At 42.9% G+C, this 17,742-nt stretch overlaps 1 protein-coding gene across 1 annotated transcript in view; it reads left to right on the top strand.

Moving 5' to 3' along the window:
* Positions 1-720: 720 nt before the first annotated feature.
* The window catches only part of POLD1 (DNA polymerase delta 1, catalytic subunit), a 340,630-nt gene continuing 323,608 nt past the window's right edge, over positions 721-17,742 (top strand). The window contains exons 1-3 of the mRNA XM_073602248.1: positions 721-966; positions 4,111-4,312; positions 4,928-5,038. Of these exons, the coding sequence (XP_073458349.1) occupies positions 4,120-4,312; positions 4,928-5,038 (304 nt within the window). The 5' untranslated portion in view covers positions 721-966; positions 4,111-4,119. The remainder of the gene's footprint in view (positions 967-4,110; positions 4,313-4,927; positions 5,039-17,742) is intronic.

The following is a 17,742-nucleotide window of genomic DNA, read 5'->3' as shown; positions in this document are numbered from 1 at the left end:
GTCACTACAGCCATTGTGACCACTATTCTGTTATGACACAGAGAATGTGTCCCTAGCACAACCTGTATCTGTTCCCTACAATGCTGCAGCTCCTTGACTATAAGCTAAACCCCTTATGGTGTGCAGTCCTATTGACAAACATCCCCAAGTTTCTGTGCTGTCATGCCTCACTCTGCCCTGCACTTCATCACTCTCGCCTAGTCCTGAATGTAACATGTGATCCGCTCTTATCTCACACGCATAGCATGGCAGATAGCAGGTGTTCCGTCAGATTCGGCGACCCGTCAGAATGTGTAACGGAAGTGACGTTCAGTCTCCGCCATCTTGCTACATCCCTCACCCGTCCACAGTAAGGATACACTGAGAAGGGGCAAGCGGCCATCTTGTTACACCCACCGGAGTTTTGCATTTTGCACTTATTTATTACAGTAAACTGAAGTTATATAGTGGAATACAGTACTTAGAACTCTGTCTGAACCTTAAGATGTTGAATTTTAAAAGCAGCCAACTTCTGTCAGATTAGCAAACCTGTGAGATGAGCAAGCTTGCCACTGCTTTTAAAATTCAACATCTAAACAGTCAGACGGAGTTCTAAGTACTGTATACCACTATATAGACTCAGTTTACTGTTATAAATAAGTGTAAAATGCAAAACTCCGGTGGGTGTAACAAGATGTCCGCTTGCCCCTTCTCAGTGTATCTTTACTTGGGGAGAAGTGCGGGGTGTAGCAAGATGGCGGCGACGAAATGTCACTTTCATTACACATTCTGACGAGTCGCCGAATCTGACGGAACAAAGGTGCCTCGCCGGTGACATCATCTACAGGCGCCGGAAAAATCCCTAATACGAGAAATGGGGCTCAATAGCGTCTCGCTGTCATGGCGACAAGGACTATTGGGGGCGGGGATTCGTTCAGGAAGACGTAGGTTTGGCGGGAGAGTGGAAGCATATTGCAGAGTCGGGAAGTAAGTGGAGTGTATGTTATATAAAGAGGGGGAGGTTGGATGTATAGGAAGCACTGTTACATGGAGACACGTCAAAGCTGGCGGGGTTGTTTGCTCTTTTGTTTTCCAGTCTCAATAATGGAGAGTCTTCAGCCACATGTGTAAAGTCGGCTGTATGGGGGTGATAGTACTGAGCATGTGAGGAATCTAAATGTGTGACACCAGAAATCTAACCATGGTTCTACAATACCTTCCAAGTATAAGGCAAGGCATAACTTTTTCAGTTTTGAATAGAGTGGAGAGGGACTGGAACCCCCGTCCGGTTTTTATTGCTGTATTGCTGTGCCTATACTGTTTAACCACTTCTGTTATAGGCCGGGCGGTGGTTCAGTTATCCTGACTGGGCGTCATATGACATTCTTCAGGATAACGGGGAGCGCATCACGGCGATCTGGGGTGCAGTGTGTCAGTCTAACACACCGCTACACCGATCTGTGACGGAGGCTCTTTACCACGTGATCAGCCGTGTCCAATCAAGGCTGATCACGATGTAAACAGGAAGAGCCGGTGATCGGCTTTTCCTCACTCGCGTCTGAGAGACGCGAGTAGAAGAGAGCCGATCGTCGGAGCTCCTGACGGAGGGGTCTGTGCTGATTGTTTATCAGCGCAGCCCCCCCCTCAGATACCCACACTGGACCACCAGGGAGGCACATAACATGTGGATGGCCAGGTACAATCCCCATTGCCATCCACATGTGCAAATTAATGCCAAATCTGTGCCAATCAGTGCCCCCATATGGACACTGACTGGCACCATGATGTAAGAGAATAATTAAGTGGTGCCCATCAGTGCCAACTTATCAGTGCTTGTCAGTGCAACTATATTAGTGCCCATCATTGAAGATGAAAACGTACTTATTTACAAAAAAATTTAACAAACAAAGAAAAACTTTCAAAATTTTCAGTCTTTTTTTTATTTGTTGCGCAAAAAATAAAAATCGCAGAGGTGATCAAATACCACAAAAAGAAAGCTATTTGTGGGAACAAAGTGCTAAAAAATTTATTTGGGTACAGTGTAGCATGACCGAGCAATTGTCATTCAAATTACGACAGCACTGAAAGCTGAAAATTGGCCTGGGCAGGAAGATGTCTAAGTGCCTGGTATTGAAGTGGTTAAAATCTAATAATTCACTGTCTCGCTCTGCTCCTGCACGTGCTCAGTTGCTCTTCATTTTTAGGCACTGCTGTGAGTGTAGGGGCCAATCTGCTGACAGCCTTAAAGCAGATTTCTAGCCTCCTATCCTTTACAACCAAGGAAGCTGCTTCTGTTTGAACTGCAACTGCCATGGTGCTGCACATGTACTCAGTTAGGACACCAGCCAATTGATGGTTTGACAGTTTGGTTGAGGACACAAGTGAAGCAAACTTTTTTTCCAAACTGGCAAATCAATGAGTTTAGTACCGCTTTATGATTTAGCCTAGGTTCATACTGTATCGATGTGGGAACCAGCGCCGATTCCCGCATCGCATCTCTCCCGCAGGCAGTTCACACTGCCCTCTGTGAACCGCTGCGGGTGTCACTGCAATGTTAATGACACCCCCAGATCGGTTCACAGATCGCTGTGTGAACTGTGGATTCGGACAGGAATTGGATCCCATGGTGAGATCCAGTCCCTGCACCCTTTTTTTTTTTTTTTTTTTTTTTAATGCAAATCCAATGCAAGTTCAGCCATGCAACTGTATGGCTGAACGCACTGCACAGATCGGTTCGTATATCACAGTGCGAAATGTGAATTCAGACAGGAAACAGATTGCATGGGTGTGAACATCCATATGATCTGATTCTGGTGCGGACAAAAAAAAAAGGTCCTGCATGATTTTGGTCCGAATTCAGCCCTACAAGGCATGATTCTGCGATGGACATCCCTGCATGGGCTCTGGAATACTTCTGAAAATCACTGTCTGTGAACACAGTTTGACGTGCCACCCAGAAACGCATGGTAAACCTCTATTATGCAAAGAAGAAGCCATATCTGAGCATGATCCAGAAATGTCACTGTTTTTTCTGGACCAAAGCTCATTTAAAATGGACTGTTGCAAAGTGGAAAACTGTTCTGTGGTCAGATGAATTGAAATTGGACATTCTTTTTGGCAACCATGGACCCTGCGTCCTTCGGGCTAAAGAGAAGAGGGACCTTCCGGATCGGAAGGGGATGCAACGTCATGGTAAAATTACCCTGTGCCAGCTTTTTGTTGCCCGGTTACCAACTATTTTTAGACATGTTGCTGCCTTCAATTTCAAAACGACCTTAAAATGATACATTTTCTCACTTTAAACATTTGAATTGTTTTATATTTTCTATTGTGAATAAAATGTTTTTTTTTTTTTTTTTTTTTTTTGAGATTTGCAAATAACTGTATTTTGTTTCTATGTAGATTTTATACAGCGTCCCAACTTTTTCGAAAATGGGGTTGCATGAGTCGCACTGCATAATCAAACTGAATCTGCTCACGTCACAGTAGTGTGAACCTAGCCTAAGCAGATTTTTGGAATTAACAAAGTAGCATTGTATTATAGCCGATGTTAACGGTTCGCTTTTATTTAGTTAGTGCTGCTCTGCCCTTCCTCTGTAGTTCTCCATAAACCTTACACATCGGTATTTACAGGCACATATGCTGGTGCTTGGGTTTGATAACTGACTGCTTAAGAATCAATAACCTGATTTTGTTTTATTAGGGGCCCTTCTGAATTTTTTTTTTTTTTTTTTGGATATGAGCTTTGATGGCAAGATACAAGAACTTGTGTCTGCTGCAGCATTACTTTGATACATAGTTTTGTCACATTTTAAGCTTCATGGCTTTGGCTACATCCACACTAGCCAGCATGGTAAAATGGTGTTTTACTGTGCAGACTAGTGCAATGCAGTGGCTGTTTCAGTGTATCTCACTGCCTGTTTTTTTTTTCTCAGCTTCATTTATGTCACTGCACAGCTTAGTGTGCTATGACATGTGGTGCCATCCAGTGAGCTGTTGAAAAATGGCTGTAAAGTAGCTTAGGCTGATAGAAAGCTTCAGATCTGGGTTAACAATGTTATCTGATGTGAAATATATTGCTTTTTACTTTTATAAGATTGTGTTTTACTTAATAATGATTACTGTCCACAGACCTTGAGAATGGATTTCAAGCGTAAAAAAGGGATGTCTGCTGGAGGTTTCCCAACCTCCCAGATCAAAAAGAAAAAATCAGACTGGGATGATGATGGCCCCTCGCAGTTTGAAGAGGAACTGGCATTCCTGGATGAAGTTGAAGCAGATATGGCCTTAGAAATGAATGAAGCGCATTCTGATGCAGATATGTTGCCTGTTGGTAGGTAAAATCTTTGGTTACCTAAAAGTGGGGTTGAATCACAAAAACTGAAAACAAAGTGGAGCCACTTGGCTAGATCCCTTGCTGTGTTTGAAAGATGAAAACTGAAATATATCCTGATATGAGAATGATGTTCCACTTTGCTTAAAGTCCTTGGTTGAAGGATAAGTTTACCTCTCATTACATGTTACACCCATTTTCAGGGTGTAACATATTATGAAAGGACTAGACCCTGCTCCCACACTTTATCAGCTAGTGGGGGATTTTCTCCCCCTCGCTAGCTGTCACAAATTACGTCAGCAGCTCTGTCTCCCTCTCCTTCAGCCGGGCCAGTGAGAGAGCGCAGCGTGCTTTCGCATGCGTTGTAGGGACCCGGTCGTGAAGCCGAAAGGCTACACTGCCGGGCTCCCCTACCCGCAATGGCGGCGGCAGCACCCGACCAGCCAATGGAACTTTTTTTTGGGTTTGAGTGGAAGGGGAGTAAAACACCCTTACTCTATCCAGAATGAAAAAAAGTTTATTTTTGCCTTCAGTTCTACTTTAATGTGATAATTGCAATGTAATGTTTTGGTGTCTGAGAAAATGTAACTTTGCTTTACCCTTAAATCACTTCAGTGAAACTGTCGGACAAGATTTCCCCAAAGTGGCTCCGGCCTTCTCTTCCCCATATTGATCCTCTTAAGGATTCTGTGTGCTTCCATCAAATTGAACTGGACCATTATGTGGGTGAGTTACAAATTAGTATATTCCTCTTTCAAATTCATGTTGGTAGTAAAAATTTACAGCCACGGTGAGGCCTGTCATAAAGGAAAAAAGTAGGCTGTCTTGCTGATCTGAAGGCAATAGTGGCTTTTCTGTCTTTCTAATCCCTGACTTGAATAATTTCTGACTTAGGCTGGACCTTACACTGTGAAAATTTCATCCAGGTCCTAATGAACCAGCTGACATTCGTTTAGTGGGTGACCTTTTTTGGCTTCCTCCCATGTGACCTCCATTATTAAGAAATGGGTTGCATAACTGTTGGTCCAACGTCAGCATCGTCCATTCAAAAACAGCCCCTGTTTGGTTATTTTGATCGTTGATGAGCCTATTGTCAATATACAATGGGAACAGTGGAAGAGTCTTTACAGCGAGGACAGAGGATTCAGTCAGAAGAAAAAAAGTGTATGGCCAGCTCTGTGCTTGCCCTAGGTCATTGCTGCAGGTGATCTGCATGAAAGCCAGACAGCTAGCAGCAAGGAAGAGGTCAGAAATGTGGTAGCTCATGCATTTCTTTTATTGTAGCTTTTCATCACAAGAAACCCCTCAGGTTTGAAATATGGGAGCTGTAATTACTGGTTTGTTTTTTGTCTTTTTTTAAGGTGCAGGCAACAGAGCTGTCCTCTTCATCCTATATTACCCAGTGAGGTCCTTATTACTGCTTAAGCCTATTGCACACAATGAGATTATCGGACGAATGATAGGTTACTAAAAAAAAAATCTCCTACGACAGAATAAAAATTAGGAAGTGATGTAATGTACTTGAATTTTGGAACAAAAACTGTACTGATTAAACAAAAATTGTATGATCTGCTATGATACGAAAAAAAATTTTGTCTTTGTCCCTTCGGAAAATTTCAGTCGAAAGCTGTGTACTAACGATCAGATTATCATATGATCGATTTGAAAGCGGTATTTTTTGTACAATATTCTGATCCTGTGTACGGGGCTTTAGTGAGTTTGTAAGTAGTCAAGAAAGGATAAGGATTGAACACATTTGCTGCATGGGGCGGAAGGCCAAAGAATGTTGGCAAAACTTTTATTATAAGTAGATCCATATTTTACTATGCGTAATTAGGAGTTCTAGTGAGGGGAAAAATTATGTATAATATAACTGCACATCCTGAAGGCTCAAGCTTCCAGAGGAAAGGGAAAGTAAGTGTTGGAAAATCTCTCAGATGAGCATAGAGGAAGCAACAATAGCACAAACTGTAGAAAAACCGAAAAGAGTCCAAGATAATTTTAATTGTTAAAAAGTCATAAAAAATTGCCAGTGCATTTCGGGGGCAACACCACTCCCCATTCATCTGGGCTCCACATGGGATAACACTTGGCTGGACTCCAAATAAGTTCTTACTCCATGAGAAGAGTTTAACAACCGTTTCTGAGAAGCAATAATCCTCCAGTTTGGGGTTGTCTGTTGACATTTGCAGCAGTCTGGATCCGAGACATCCTGAACTTTTGGGTATAAGCTACCAATTCTAAGGGTTTTTAAAATAGTTTCTAGCTCTGCCTCCTCCTCGCTTTTTGTCTTCCAATCTGCCAGCTTCAGACCAAAAGAAGGCCGATTTAAAGTCATTGTAAAGCTTGATTTAAAAAGAAAAAAAAAAAAAAATCTGTATTCTATATACCTGCTCTGTACAATGGCATTGCACAGAGTGGCCCTGAACCTCTTCTTGGGTCCCCCTCCTACGCTCCTGGCTCCTCCCCTCCAGCGAGTGCTCCCAAAGAAAGCCGCTTTCTGTAGAGTCACTCTTGTTTATTGACACAGACAGCAGGACTCAGTCCCACCCCCTGCTCCCCCGTCACTGGCTTTGATTGTTGCATGTATTTTTATTGCTAGAAATTAATAACTTAATGGGCATGGCTGCCATGTAAATAACAGATAAAAAACAGTTTGAGGTTGTCCAGTGTGTATGGGTATATAATGTGAATGTGACTGCAGGCACTGTGAAGCAATTCATCCTCACATTTCATGGCAGACGCAACAGAATCCCAGCCCCTCTTTCCTTGCTTCTTCTGACAGCAATCTGCCGGGCCGTTCAATAAACAGAAGGTGTTGTAATCAGTTTTAAATAGCTGCAACCTTTAATATAGAGTATCAGTTGTGATCTTTAAGGGTGAAATAATCCACAGTACTTACATCTATGGAGTTCAGTAATGTCTTATTTTAGGCCAAAGATTTGTTGTGGTTGTAAAGGTAGGTTTTTCATCTTAATAATTCTTTGCATTAAGGTAAAAACAACCTTCTGTGTGCAGTTGCCACCCCAGTTCCCCCTTATACTTAAAAGGGCCTGATCTTGATCCAAAGCTGTGCAGTGTCCCTCTCTCCCTCTCTGGAATTTAGCTTTACTGCACGTCAACAGTGTGAATCCTGCCTAATGTTGCGCTTATTGCTTTTTATTAATATGCAGGCACTTAACATTTACAGGTTTGAAAAGATGAGTCTTCAGGCTGGAGGCCCCAGTGTTCATGTGAACTTGTTGTTTTGCCATACATGGGCAAAACATAGGGTCACTGTAAAAATAAACAGGAGGGCACAAATGCCTACTGCATTACCAGAAATCTTTATTTTGTTTTAGGTAATGCATTAGAAATTTGCACCCTCCTGTTTGTTTTTACAGAGATCACTACCTAGCATGTAGATGGGACCACCCAGATGTCTATGCCTCTCGAGTGCTAGGTGTATTGAAGAGGAAGGCCTCCCTGACAGCTCTGGCTCAAGGATCTCTGGTAGTGTGGCAGAAGGCACGAGCACAGAGAGGTACTGAGGCTTGTCCAGCAGTCTGTGCGGTCAGGTAGCTGGTGCTTCTCCAGAGATGAGACAGCAGGTAGCAGTTGGGCCTTGACAGGCTGATGGATAGATGGCAGAGAAGGAAGGACCACTGAGCAGGACCTGGATGCAGCAAACTGGCAGATACTTGGTTGGCAGATGACAGGTTGTCAGTTATGAGCAGGCTGGCAATAACCAGATAAGTAGAGAACCAGTCAGCAGGCACTCGGCTGAGTCGGGAATGCCAGGTCGGTAGCATACGGTCAGATCAGGCATAAGTGGCAGGCAGAAGAGTAGTCAGAGTGCAGTCTAAGGTCAGCAACAGTGGAACAGATCAGGTAAAGCAGGAGACAGAGGTGGATTCCAGAGACAAGCTGGGGTCAGGGCAGGTGGGGTTCAAGAACAGGAACAGATAATAGGGACACGGGAACGCTGTAGATCAAACAGTAATGACCCAGTGCAGCAGCTTGTATGCGCACGGCTACCTGTTGGCCTGCACATCTGTATGCGCACTGTAGCACCAGTTTCACTATGGACAAGCCTTCCCTGACAGTATACTTGTTTTTTGAAAACACAGGGTCACTTTATGTAGTTACATTTTACAGGGAATGATAGAACTGTGCCCAGCCTTCCTCCTTTTGGCATACAAGGACCAGCCATGGTGAAGAAGAAAGTTCTATCCAAATTCTGCAAATGAACCTGCTTATGTGTAGCCTACAGAGGAAATACACCTAAACACAGGGAGAAAACAATAACCCAGTGTGGAATGGACTTACTAGTGAGAACTGAACCGTGAACCCTATCACTGTATAGGAAGAGATGCTAATAACTCAGCCACCTTGCTGCCTACACACAGCCTGGTTTTGTTTTTGAAGCCAGTTTCCATACCATCTGTTCTCATCTGTTCTGTGTAAATAAGGAAGTGGAGCATTTTGAAGATTATATCAAGTGTAATTGATCTGATGGGGAAGCAATTTTACATTAACTTATACTTGGCAACAATTACCTGTTGTCCCCCTTCTCTGACCGTTTGAATTCAGTGAAAGCAATGGATTATGATGGCATAGGGAGTGGATGGGTGAGAGGAGCCAGGAATTCCCCTGGCAATAATCTAAGTTTCTTCACCGGCGAGCTGGTAGGGAGGGGAAATGGTAGTTTGTGTAGGTGGATAGATCACGTATCACAAGTTTTAATTGCTGCTATTAACAATGTTTAAATGTCATAATAAATTTCAGACTCTATGCTTCCGGGTGTTATTGATTTTCTAAATCTTAAAGCACAATAGTTTAACTTAATAATCAGTTGTATATATGATTATTTTTTGTTGCATTACTATTATTTTATTACTAGTCTGTTGACACCGTTTGTCTTTTGAAACTGGAAGTAGCATTAATACTCATAATCCGGGTGGATTTGATTTAAATTGCTAGTAAAAAAAGCCTTGATTTAAATCATAATTTTTAAAGAGCAACTGTCATCTCTGTCCCGCAGAGGCTCCTCCTCTAACCCGCTGTTGATTCACCGACAGTCATTCATTTTAATGGGACGGCTGGTGATGCGGCAATGACATAAAAAGGTGAGGGACGTGGCAGCAGCAGGTGAGTGGACGCCCGCTAACAGGCGCTGCCATGATGGTTTTGAAATGACAGGTGCTCCTTTAAATGTAAGGACTCATTATTGCTGGTAGTTAGAATCTTTAATATTTGCAAACAAAATGAAGGTTTCCTATTTAGGATAATAAAACAATGGGATAAAGGAATATTCCTGAACTTTGAATTGCTTATGGTTACTGTAACATTGTGTGAATGCATCAATGCGGTATATGTTATCTCAGCTTGCAGAGCTTGGATTAATTGAATGAGTTTACCAAAAATTAAAATTTCTTATCGAGCATCACGGGACACAGAGCCATAGTAGTTACTATGTGGGTTATAAGCCACCTTCAGGTGATGGACACTGGCACATCCTAAGACAGGAAATCCACTCCCTATATAACCCCTCCCACTACTGGGAGTACCTCAGTTTTTTCGCCAGTGTCTAAGGTGTTGGTCACGAGTAAAGATGTGCTGTGCTGAGCTCCACTGGAACAATCCTTGCTGGGGCTAGCTTTGCAGCCGGATCCATTCAATGTGTCTTTTAGGTTGAACTGAATGGTACCTGGGCCTCGTGTCCGAAGAAATGAGGTTTTGCCTGTAACGCTTCTCTTTTTAGAGAGCTGGACCCCAGGATCCAGTACTTTGGTATTTTAAAGCCATAAAGTTTTACTGGCGGGGTGCTATTACAGGTCCAGGAGTGTGGGTTCCCCAAGGGTCCCTGGTTCCTGAAGGTTTGTTAACCACTTGCCGACCGGTGCACGCCGAGGTACGTCCCTTTTTTATAACGGCTAGCTGCCATAACCCCGGTATCCCTGTTTTAGGCCGGCGGTCGGCTACAAGATAAAAGTGGTCTCTACAGCGGATTCGCCACTAGATCACTTTTATCGGTGGCGGGAGAGGGGCCCCCCCTCCCGGCGCGATCCGGTGCCCTTCGCCGCTTACCGGAGCTGTCGGCGGAGGTGATCGCGTCTGTTCCCTAGCTGTGCATGGAGATGAGTGAGGGGAAGATGGCCCCCACCCATCTCCATGACACTGCAGGGCGGAAGCAACGTCTTAAAGCCACATTTTTTCAATGTAATTTTTTCAAATGACTTTTTTTTTTATTGCATTTAAGTCCAAATATGAGATCTGAGGACTTTTTGACCCCAGATCTCATATTTAAGAGGACCTGTCATGCTTTTTTCTATTACAAGGAATGTTTACATTCCTTGTAATAGGAATAAAAGTGACCCAAATATTTATTTTTTTTAAAACCAGTGTAAAAATAAATAAAATCAAATAAAATAAGAAGAAAAAAAATTTTAAAAACTCTCCGTCCCGACGAGCTTGCACGCAGAAGCGAACGCATACGTGAGTAGCGCCCGCATATGAAAACGGTGGTCAAACCACACATGTGAGGTATCGCCGCGAACGTTAGAGCGAGAGCAATAATTCTAGCCCTAGACCTCCTTTGTAACACAAAACATGCAACCTGTAGAATTTTTTAAACGTTGCCTTTGGAGATTTTTGAGGGTAAAAGTTTGACGCCACTCCACGAGTGGGCGCAATTTTGAAGCGTGACATGTTGGGTATCAATTTACTTGGCTTGACATTATCTTTCACAATTTAACAAAAAAAATTGGGCTAACTTTACTGTTGGACAAAAATATAAAAAAAAAAGCGCTAAAAAACAAAAAACTAAACTAAAAAGGTGATGGCAAAGTGTTTAGTAACTATCCATCATATTGGAAGCCGCAACTAATATGTACAACATCAATACATTAGTAAGTGGCAAATTTTAAAAAGTCGCACTACCCGAAATTACACCAAAATCCATATAGTGATATATAAATGTGAATCAAAAGCAATATATAAACAAATGATAAATAATTAACCAGTGCTGATAAGAACATCAAAGAATAACATAAGTAATGGACATTATTAATGATCAATGCATAATGTGATATGTTAAACACCAGTGAATGATGATAAATGCTAAGTCCATCAATATGTGAACAAACTATAAGTAAACTCTGTTTCCGAATGTTGATTGACATCCACCACCACAATCAACAGGAATGCGCTCTTACCAGAATGCCATGATCCCCCATAACAGAGGATCAAGGAAAGCATGTATTGAATTGTCAACTTCAGGGAACAGCAAACAAACTTCAGATGGTCAGGGGTCGCTCCACATCAACTATACAACCCGTCATCAATTTCCATTGAGTCTGCAGCCATTCTGACTTTTTCCCTGCTCTCACCTACTACTGCAGCTTCTACAGTTAATTGTCGGCCGGGAGAAAAACCTTTCCGAAGAGAAAGAGCGAAAGAAAGATGACAAACTACAACTCCCAGAGTACCTTTCACCGGGGAGACTTTTTTTATAAAAAGGAGAGGGGGGGTCACAATGCGACGGAGGAGGCGGGGCTTAGCATGGCGTTGCTGTCCTCCAATGTCTGGCGCGGGAGTGTGCTTTAAAAACTCCATTGTGCAGGCTGCAAGTTGTCGGAGGGACATCAGAGCAAAGAGGGGCATGAAAGAGGTTTGGTGACACAGGCATTCCCTTTGACACATTTACTATTTGCGTCAGGCTGAGCATTAATAGCAGCGGCAGGGCTGGACTATTGCTCAAGCAGTGGATGGGATCCTTCTGGTAGTACCTCTGCCTTGTGCATTGGGCTATGGTTGGAAAAAGGGCTCAAGAAGGACTTCTTCGGCCACAAAAAAGCCTAATACCACCTCAAAAAAGATGGCATCCTCCCCTGAAATATAGGGGATGGCGCTGTGTAAAAACAGAGAGTGTAAGTGTGAGTGTTTTAAAGTGACCGGTGCTTTAGTGCGTGATACAATCCTACATAGATAGAAGATAAAAAAATAAAAAAATGTGAATTGACCAAAAATGAATAAATATTATAAGGTGATAAATCCTTGTTTGAATTGTCAAATACATATACAAACAATTATAATCCCATCCAATTAGCAAACTCAATCCTTATATTATCAAAATTACAGAGCATGTGTTAGCAAAATCTACTGATTAAAAAATGCAAAGTGACAAGTGCCAAATATAGAAAAAACGTGGTTGTCAGACCACAGTGCAATACACACAGTGCAATAATGTGCAAAAAACGTTAAAGATTAAAAACAATCTATTTATATAAAAAATGTGTATCAAAAAAATATATATAGTCCCATATACTATTTAATATAAAAGTTCATAATGGTGATGCAATGTGCAGTGCAATAAATTCTCATGCAAATCATATAACGTATTTCCCAGGAGATTCTTCTTTAATAATGGAGAGCCGTGCAATAGCTTTTAGCAATTTCCCCCAATCTGATTGCACTCACCAGAGCGCCCTGCCCCTGCAGGGGTATGAGCGTGTGATGTTAATCCTCAGCCTTTAATCGCTCCAATCCCACCGGTGCCAGTATCCTTCCACTTGACCCAATCCACTCACGGCCCACTGTTCTGTCTCCAAGGTCGTCCGACCCGACAGAACAGTGGGCCCTGAGTGCCAGCTTGGGAACAGTGGATGTCCGACTGGGATCTGTGCTACAGCAAGGGGCAGTGAGTCCCCCTCCCCCTCTCAACGAGTGGTTTACCTGGATTGGGTCAAGTGGAAGGATACTGGCATCGGTGGGATTGGAGCGATTAAAGGCTGGGGATTAACATCACACGCTCATACCCCTGCAGGGGCAGGGCGCTCCGGTGAGTGCAATCAGATTGGGGGAAATTGCTAAAAGCTATTGCACGGCTCTCCATTATTAAAGAAGAATCTCCTGGGAAATACGTTATATGATTTGCATGAGAATTTATTGCACTGCACATTGCATCACCATTATGAACTTTTATATTAAATAGTATATGGGACTATATATATTTTTTTGATACACATTTTTTATATAATAGATTGTTTTTAATCTTTAACGTTTTTTGCACATTATTGCACTGTGTGTATTGCACTGTGGTCTGACAACCACGGTTTTTCTATATTTGGCACTTGTCACTTTGCATTTTTTAATCAGTGGATTTTGCTAACACATGCTCTATAATTTTGATAATATAAGGATTGAGTTTGCTTATTGGATGGGATTATAATTGTTTGTATATATAGTTGACAATTCAAGGATTTATCACCTTATAATATTTATTCATTTTTGGTCAATTCACATTTTTTTATTTTTTATCTTCTATCTATGTAGGATTGTATCACGCACTAAAGCACCTGTCACTTTAAAACACTCACACTTACACTCTCTGTTTTTACACAGCGCCATCCCCTATATTTTGACTTTAACCTCTTTGGGGTATCACTGAGGTGTTCCCTACTTACATAGGGGGGCAGCAGTGTTTTAATAGTCTGAAGCGCTGACCCATTGATAGATTAGCATCCTCCCCTGAAAGTTCCGAGGTGGCTGGTCAGAGTGAGCCATTAGGGCTGTTAGGTTTTGCAACTGCTTTCAACACTGCAGCCCCTGTCTATATTACTGAAGAGGTTTTTTTCCTCAACCATTTTGGGGTTGGAGCAAAAGATTGATGCTTTAATCGCATCCCAGAGTGGGAATAAGCGCGATAGGTCCCCTTCCATTTCCCAGGACCCTCAAACTGAGGAACAGGGGGCGAGAGATTATCAAATTCTCTCAGGGGACCTGGAAGAGGCTGATGACTCCTCTTCTGAAGAGTCAAATACGAATGTATCAGGTTCACAATCTGAAAGATTCATGGTACAATCTCTTACTGAATTGGTCTACTCCACATTCATGTTGCCATCAGCTGAGTCAGTCGATGAGCCCACTTCTTGTTTGGGTTCGGTAAAGCCTCCCCAAGCTATTCATACTTTTCCTATCCATTCATTGCTAAAAAAGCTTATGTAGTCTGAGTGGGAGCACCCAGATAAACAGTTTTATCCTCCAAAAAAGTTTTCAACACTTTATCCTATGTTGGAAGAATTTAATAAAAAATGGGGGATGCCAGCAATTGATGCTGCCATATCCTCTGTGAATAAAAATTTGACTTGTCCGTTAGACAATGCTCAAATGCTGAAGGATCCAATGGATAAGAAGTTGGAATTCCTATTTAAAAACAATTTATCTCTGGCAGGTTCAGTGGTTCAGCCTGCACTGGCAGCAATCGGTGTAAGTCAGTCCTTAGGAGACCAGTTTAAGCAGGGGCTCAAGATTATTCCTGATCAGCAGGCCCAAGATTTGGCCGGGATACCAAGGGCATTATGTTTTGCAATAGACGCTATGAGAGATTCTATTCTCTAGGCCTCACGACTTATGATCGTGCTGGTGCATGTGCTTAGAGTTTTATGGTTGAAAAATTGGTCAGCCGCAGCGCCATGCACAAAGCTCCTAGCTAGTTTTCCGTTTCGCGGTGAACGGCTGGGGACAATCTGGATAAATACATCCAAAGAATTTCTAATAGGAAAAGTTTGCCAGTTAAGAAAATGTTTTTAGTTTTAAACAAGCTTCTTCTCCAGTGCCAGGAGCATCAGCCTGCAGGCAGTCACGACGGCCTCCAACATCAAGTTCAAGAGGTAAACCTCAGGGTCAACCCCAGGGACAAAAGTGGCCCTGGGGGGGGGGGGAACCCACAAAACAAAATACTAAAACCTTCTTATGAAGGGGCGCCCCAGCTCGCTCAAGTGGGGGGGGAAGACTCCTGCAGTTCTCAAGCGTCTGGCAGGAAGAGTGTCGAGACGGGGGAGTACAACTGGGGGAATCCGTGGTGGAGAAGGATCTGGGGGTTTTGGTAGATCATAAGCTCAATAATAGCATGCAATGCCAAGCTGCGGGTTCCAAAGCAAGCAAAGTCCTTTCTTGTATTAAGAGAGGTATGGACTCTAGAGAGAGAGAGATAATTTTGCCCCTGTTTGAATCATTAGTAAGACCTCATCTGGAATATGCAGTTCAGTTGTGGGCACCAGTTCTCAAAAAGGATATCGGGGAACTGGAGAAAGTGCAGAGAAGGGCAACCAAACTAATAAGAGGCATGGAGGAGCTCAGCTATAAGGAAAGATTAGAGGAACTGAATTTATTCACTCTTGAGAAGAGGAGAATAAGGGGGATATGATCAACCTGTTCAATTATATAAGGGGTCCATATAGTGAACTTGGTGTTGAGTTATTCTCTTTACGGTCAACCCAGAGGACACGGGGGCACTCTTTAAGTCTAGAGGAAAAGAGATTTCATCTCCAAATACGCAAAGGTTTCTTCACAGTAAGAGCTGTGAAAATGTGGAATAGATTCCCGCCAGAGGTGGTTCTGGCCAGCTCAGTAGATTGCTTTAAGAAAGGCCTGGATACTTTCCTAAATGTACATAATATAACTGGGTACTAACATTTATAGGTAAAGTTGATCCAGGGAAAATCCGATTGCCTCTTGGGGGATCAGGAAGGAACTTTTTCCCCTGCTGTAGCAAATTGGAGCATGCTCTGCTGGGGTTTTTTGCCTTCCTCTGGATCAACTGAGGGTATAAAATTGGGTATATTGGATTGTACGATATTTTTTATTTTATTTATTTATTGTTTTTAAGGTTGAACTGGGTGGACTTGTGTCTTTTTTCAACCTGACTATGTAACTATGTAACAAATGGGTGGCTTCCTCAATATCTCTAGGATACAAACTAGAGTTCTGAGAGTTCCTGTCTTCTTGTTTTCTCAGATCCAACATTCCCAGGGATCCAGAGAAAAATAAGTGTCTCTCTCAAGCTTTGGACCATCTTTTGTCTAAAAAAAGTGATATCGGTGGTCCCCATGTTAGAGCAGGGGTTAGGGTTTTATTCAAACCTTTTCACGGTACCAAAACCAAACTGGGATGTCAGACCCATTCTAGATCTCAAAGATCTAAACCGGTTTTTGAATATCCGCTCTTTTCGCATGGAGTCAATCCGATCAGTAGTCTCCATTCTACAAAGTGGACAACTGCTAGCGTCAATCGACATCAAGGATGCTTACCTCCCATGTACGTATTTTTCCTGCTCACCAGAAATATCTACGATTCGAGATAGAAAATCTTCATTTTCATTTTGTAGCTCTGCCTTTCGGTCTAGCTACTGCACCTCAAGTGTTCACAAAGGTCTTGGCTCCCCCTTTAGCCAGATTAAGGGCTCAAGGTATAACAAGTCTAGCTTACTTGGACAATCTACTCTTGATAGACCAGTAGGTAGCCCGCTTAGACCAAAGTTTGGTCACCACAGTCAGCTACCTGGAATACCTAGGTTGGATTCTCAACCTAGAGAAATCTTCCTTAAAACCATCAAAAAGTTTGGAATACTTGGGTCTGATCATAGATACAGCTCAGAAGAAGGTGTTCTTGCCCTAGGCAAAGATCAGTTCCATAAGGGAACTGATTCAGGTGGTCAAATCAAAGTAGAATCCTTCTATTGGACTTTGCATGAGATTGTTGGGAAAGGTGGTGGCTTCATTCGAGGCTGTTCCTTATGCTCAATTTCATTCAAGACTACTACAAAACAGTGTCCTATTGACTTGGAACAAGAAGGTCCAAGCTCTAGACTTCCCAATACGTTTATCCCCAAAGGTGCGCCAAAGCCTCAGTTGGTGGTTGATAGCCAAGAATCTTCAAAAAAGGGAAATGCTTCCTACCAGTTATCTGGAAGGTGGTAACAGATGCCAGCCTTCTGGGCTGAGGAGCAGTCCTGGAAGAAGCGTCTGTCTAAGGGAAATGTCCAAATCAGAAATGACCTTGCCCATCAATATTCTAGAGATTTGAGCAGCACGCCTGGCCCTGAAGGCCTGGACGCTCAGACTACGAAATTGTCCTGTCAGGATCCAATCCGACAATGCCACAGCAGTGGTCTATATCAATCACCAAGGGGGCACGAGAAGTTGTGCGGCCCAGAGAGAGGTGAATCATATCCTAACTTGGGCAGAAAACAACATACCTTGCCTATCGGCAGTCTTCATTCCAGGAATAGAGAATTGGCAGGCGGACTACTTGCGTCGCCAGCAGTTGCTCCCAGGAGAATGGTCTCTTCACCCCGACATCTTTCTGTCAAAGATCTATTTCAAAGATGGGGAATTCCGGACGTGGATCTGTTTGCGTCCAGGTTCAATAAAAAGGTCGACAACTTTGTGTCAAGGACAAAAGATCCGCTGGCATGTGGAACAGATGCCTTGGTTTTCCTGTGGAATCAGTTTTCATTGATTTATGCATTCCCTCCTGTTCTGTTGCTTCTACGCAGGATCAAGCAGGAAGGGAAGGCGATGATTCTTGTGGCCCAAGATATCTTGGTATGCAGAGATCGTAAAGATGGCGGTAGGAGACCCATGGACTCTGCCGCCACGACCTGACCT

Source organism: Aquarana catesbeiana, linkage group LG10, assembly GCF_042186555.1.
Source record: "Aquarana catesbeiana isolate 2022-GZ linkage group LG10, ASM4218655v1, whole genome shotgun sequence".
In the NCBI taxonomy this organism is placed as follows: domain Eukaryota; kingdom Metazoa; phylum Chordata; class Amphibia; order Anura; family Ranidae; genus Aquarana; species Aquarana catesbeiana.
Note: the sequence above shows the minus strand (reverse complement) of the source record. Positions and strands in the feature narration are given on the sequence as shown.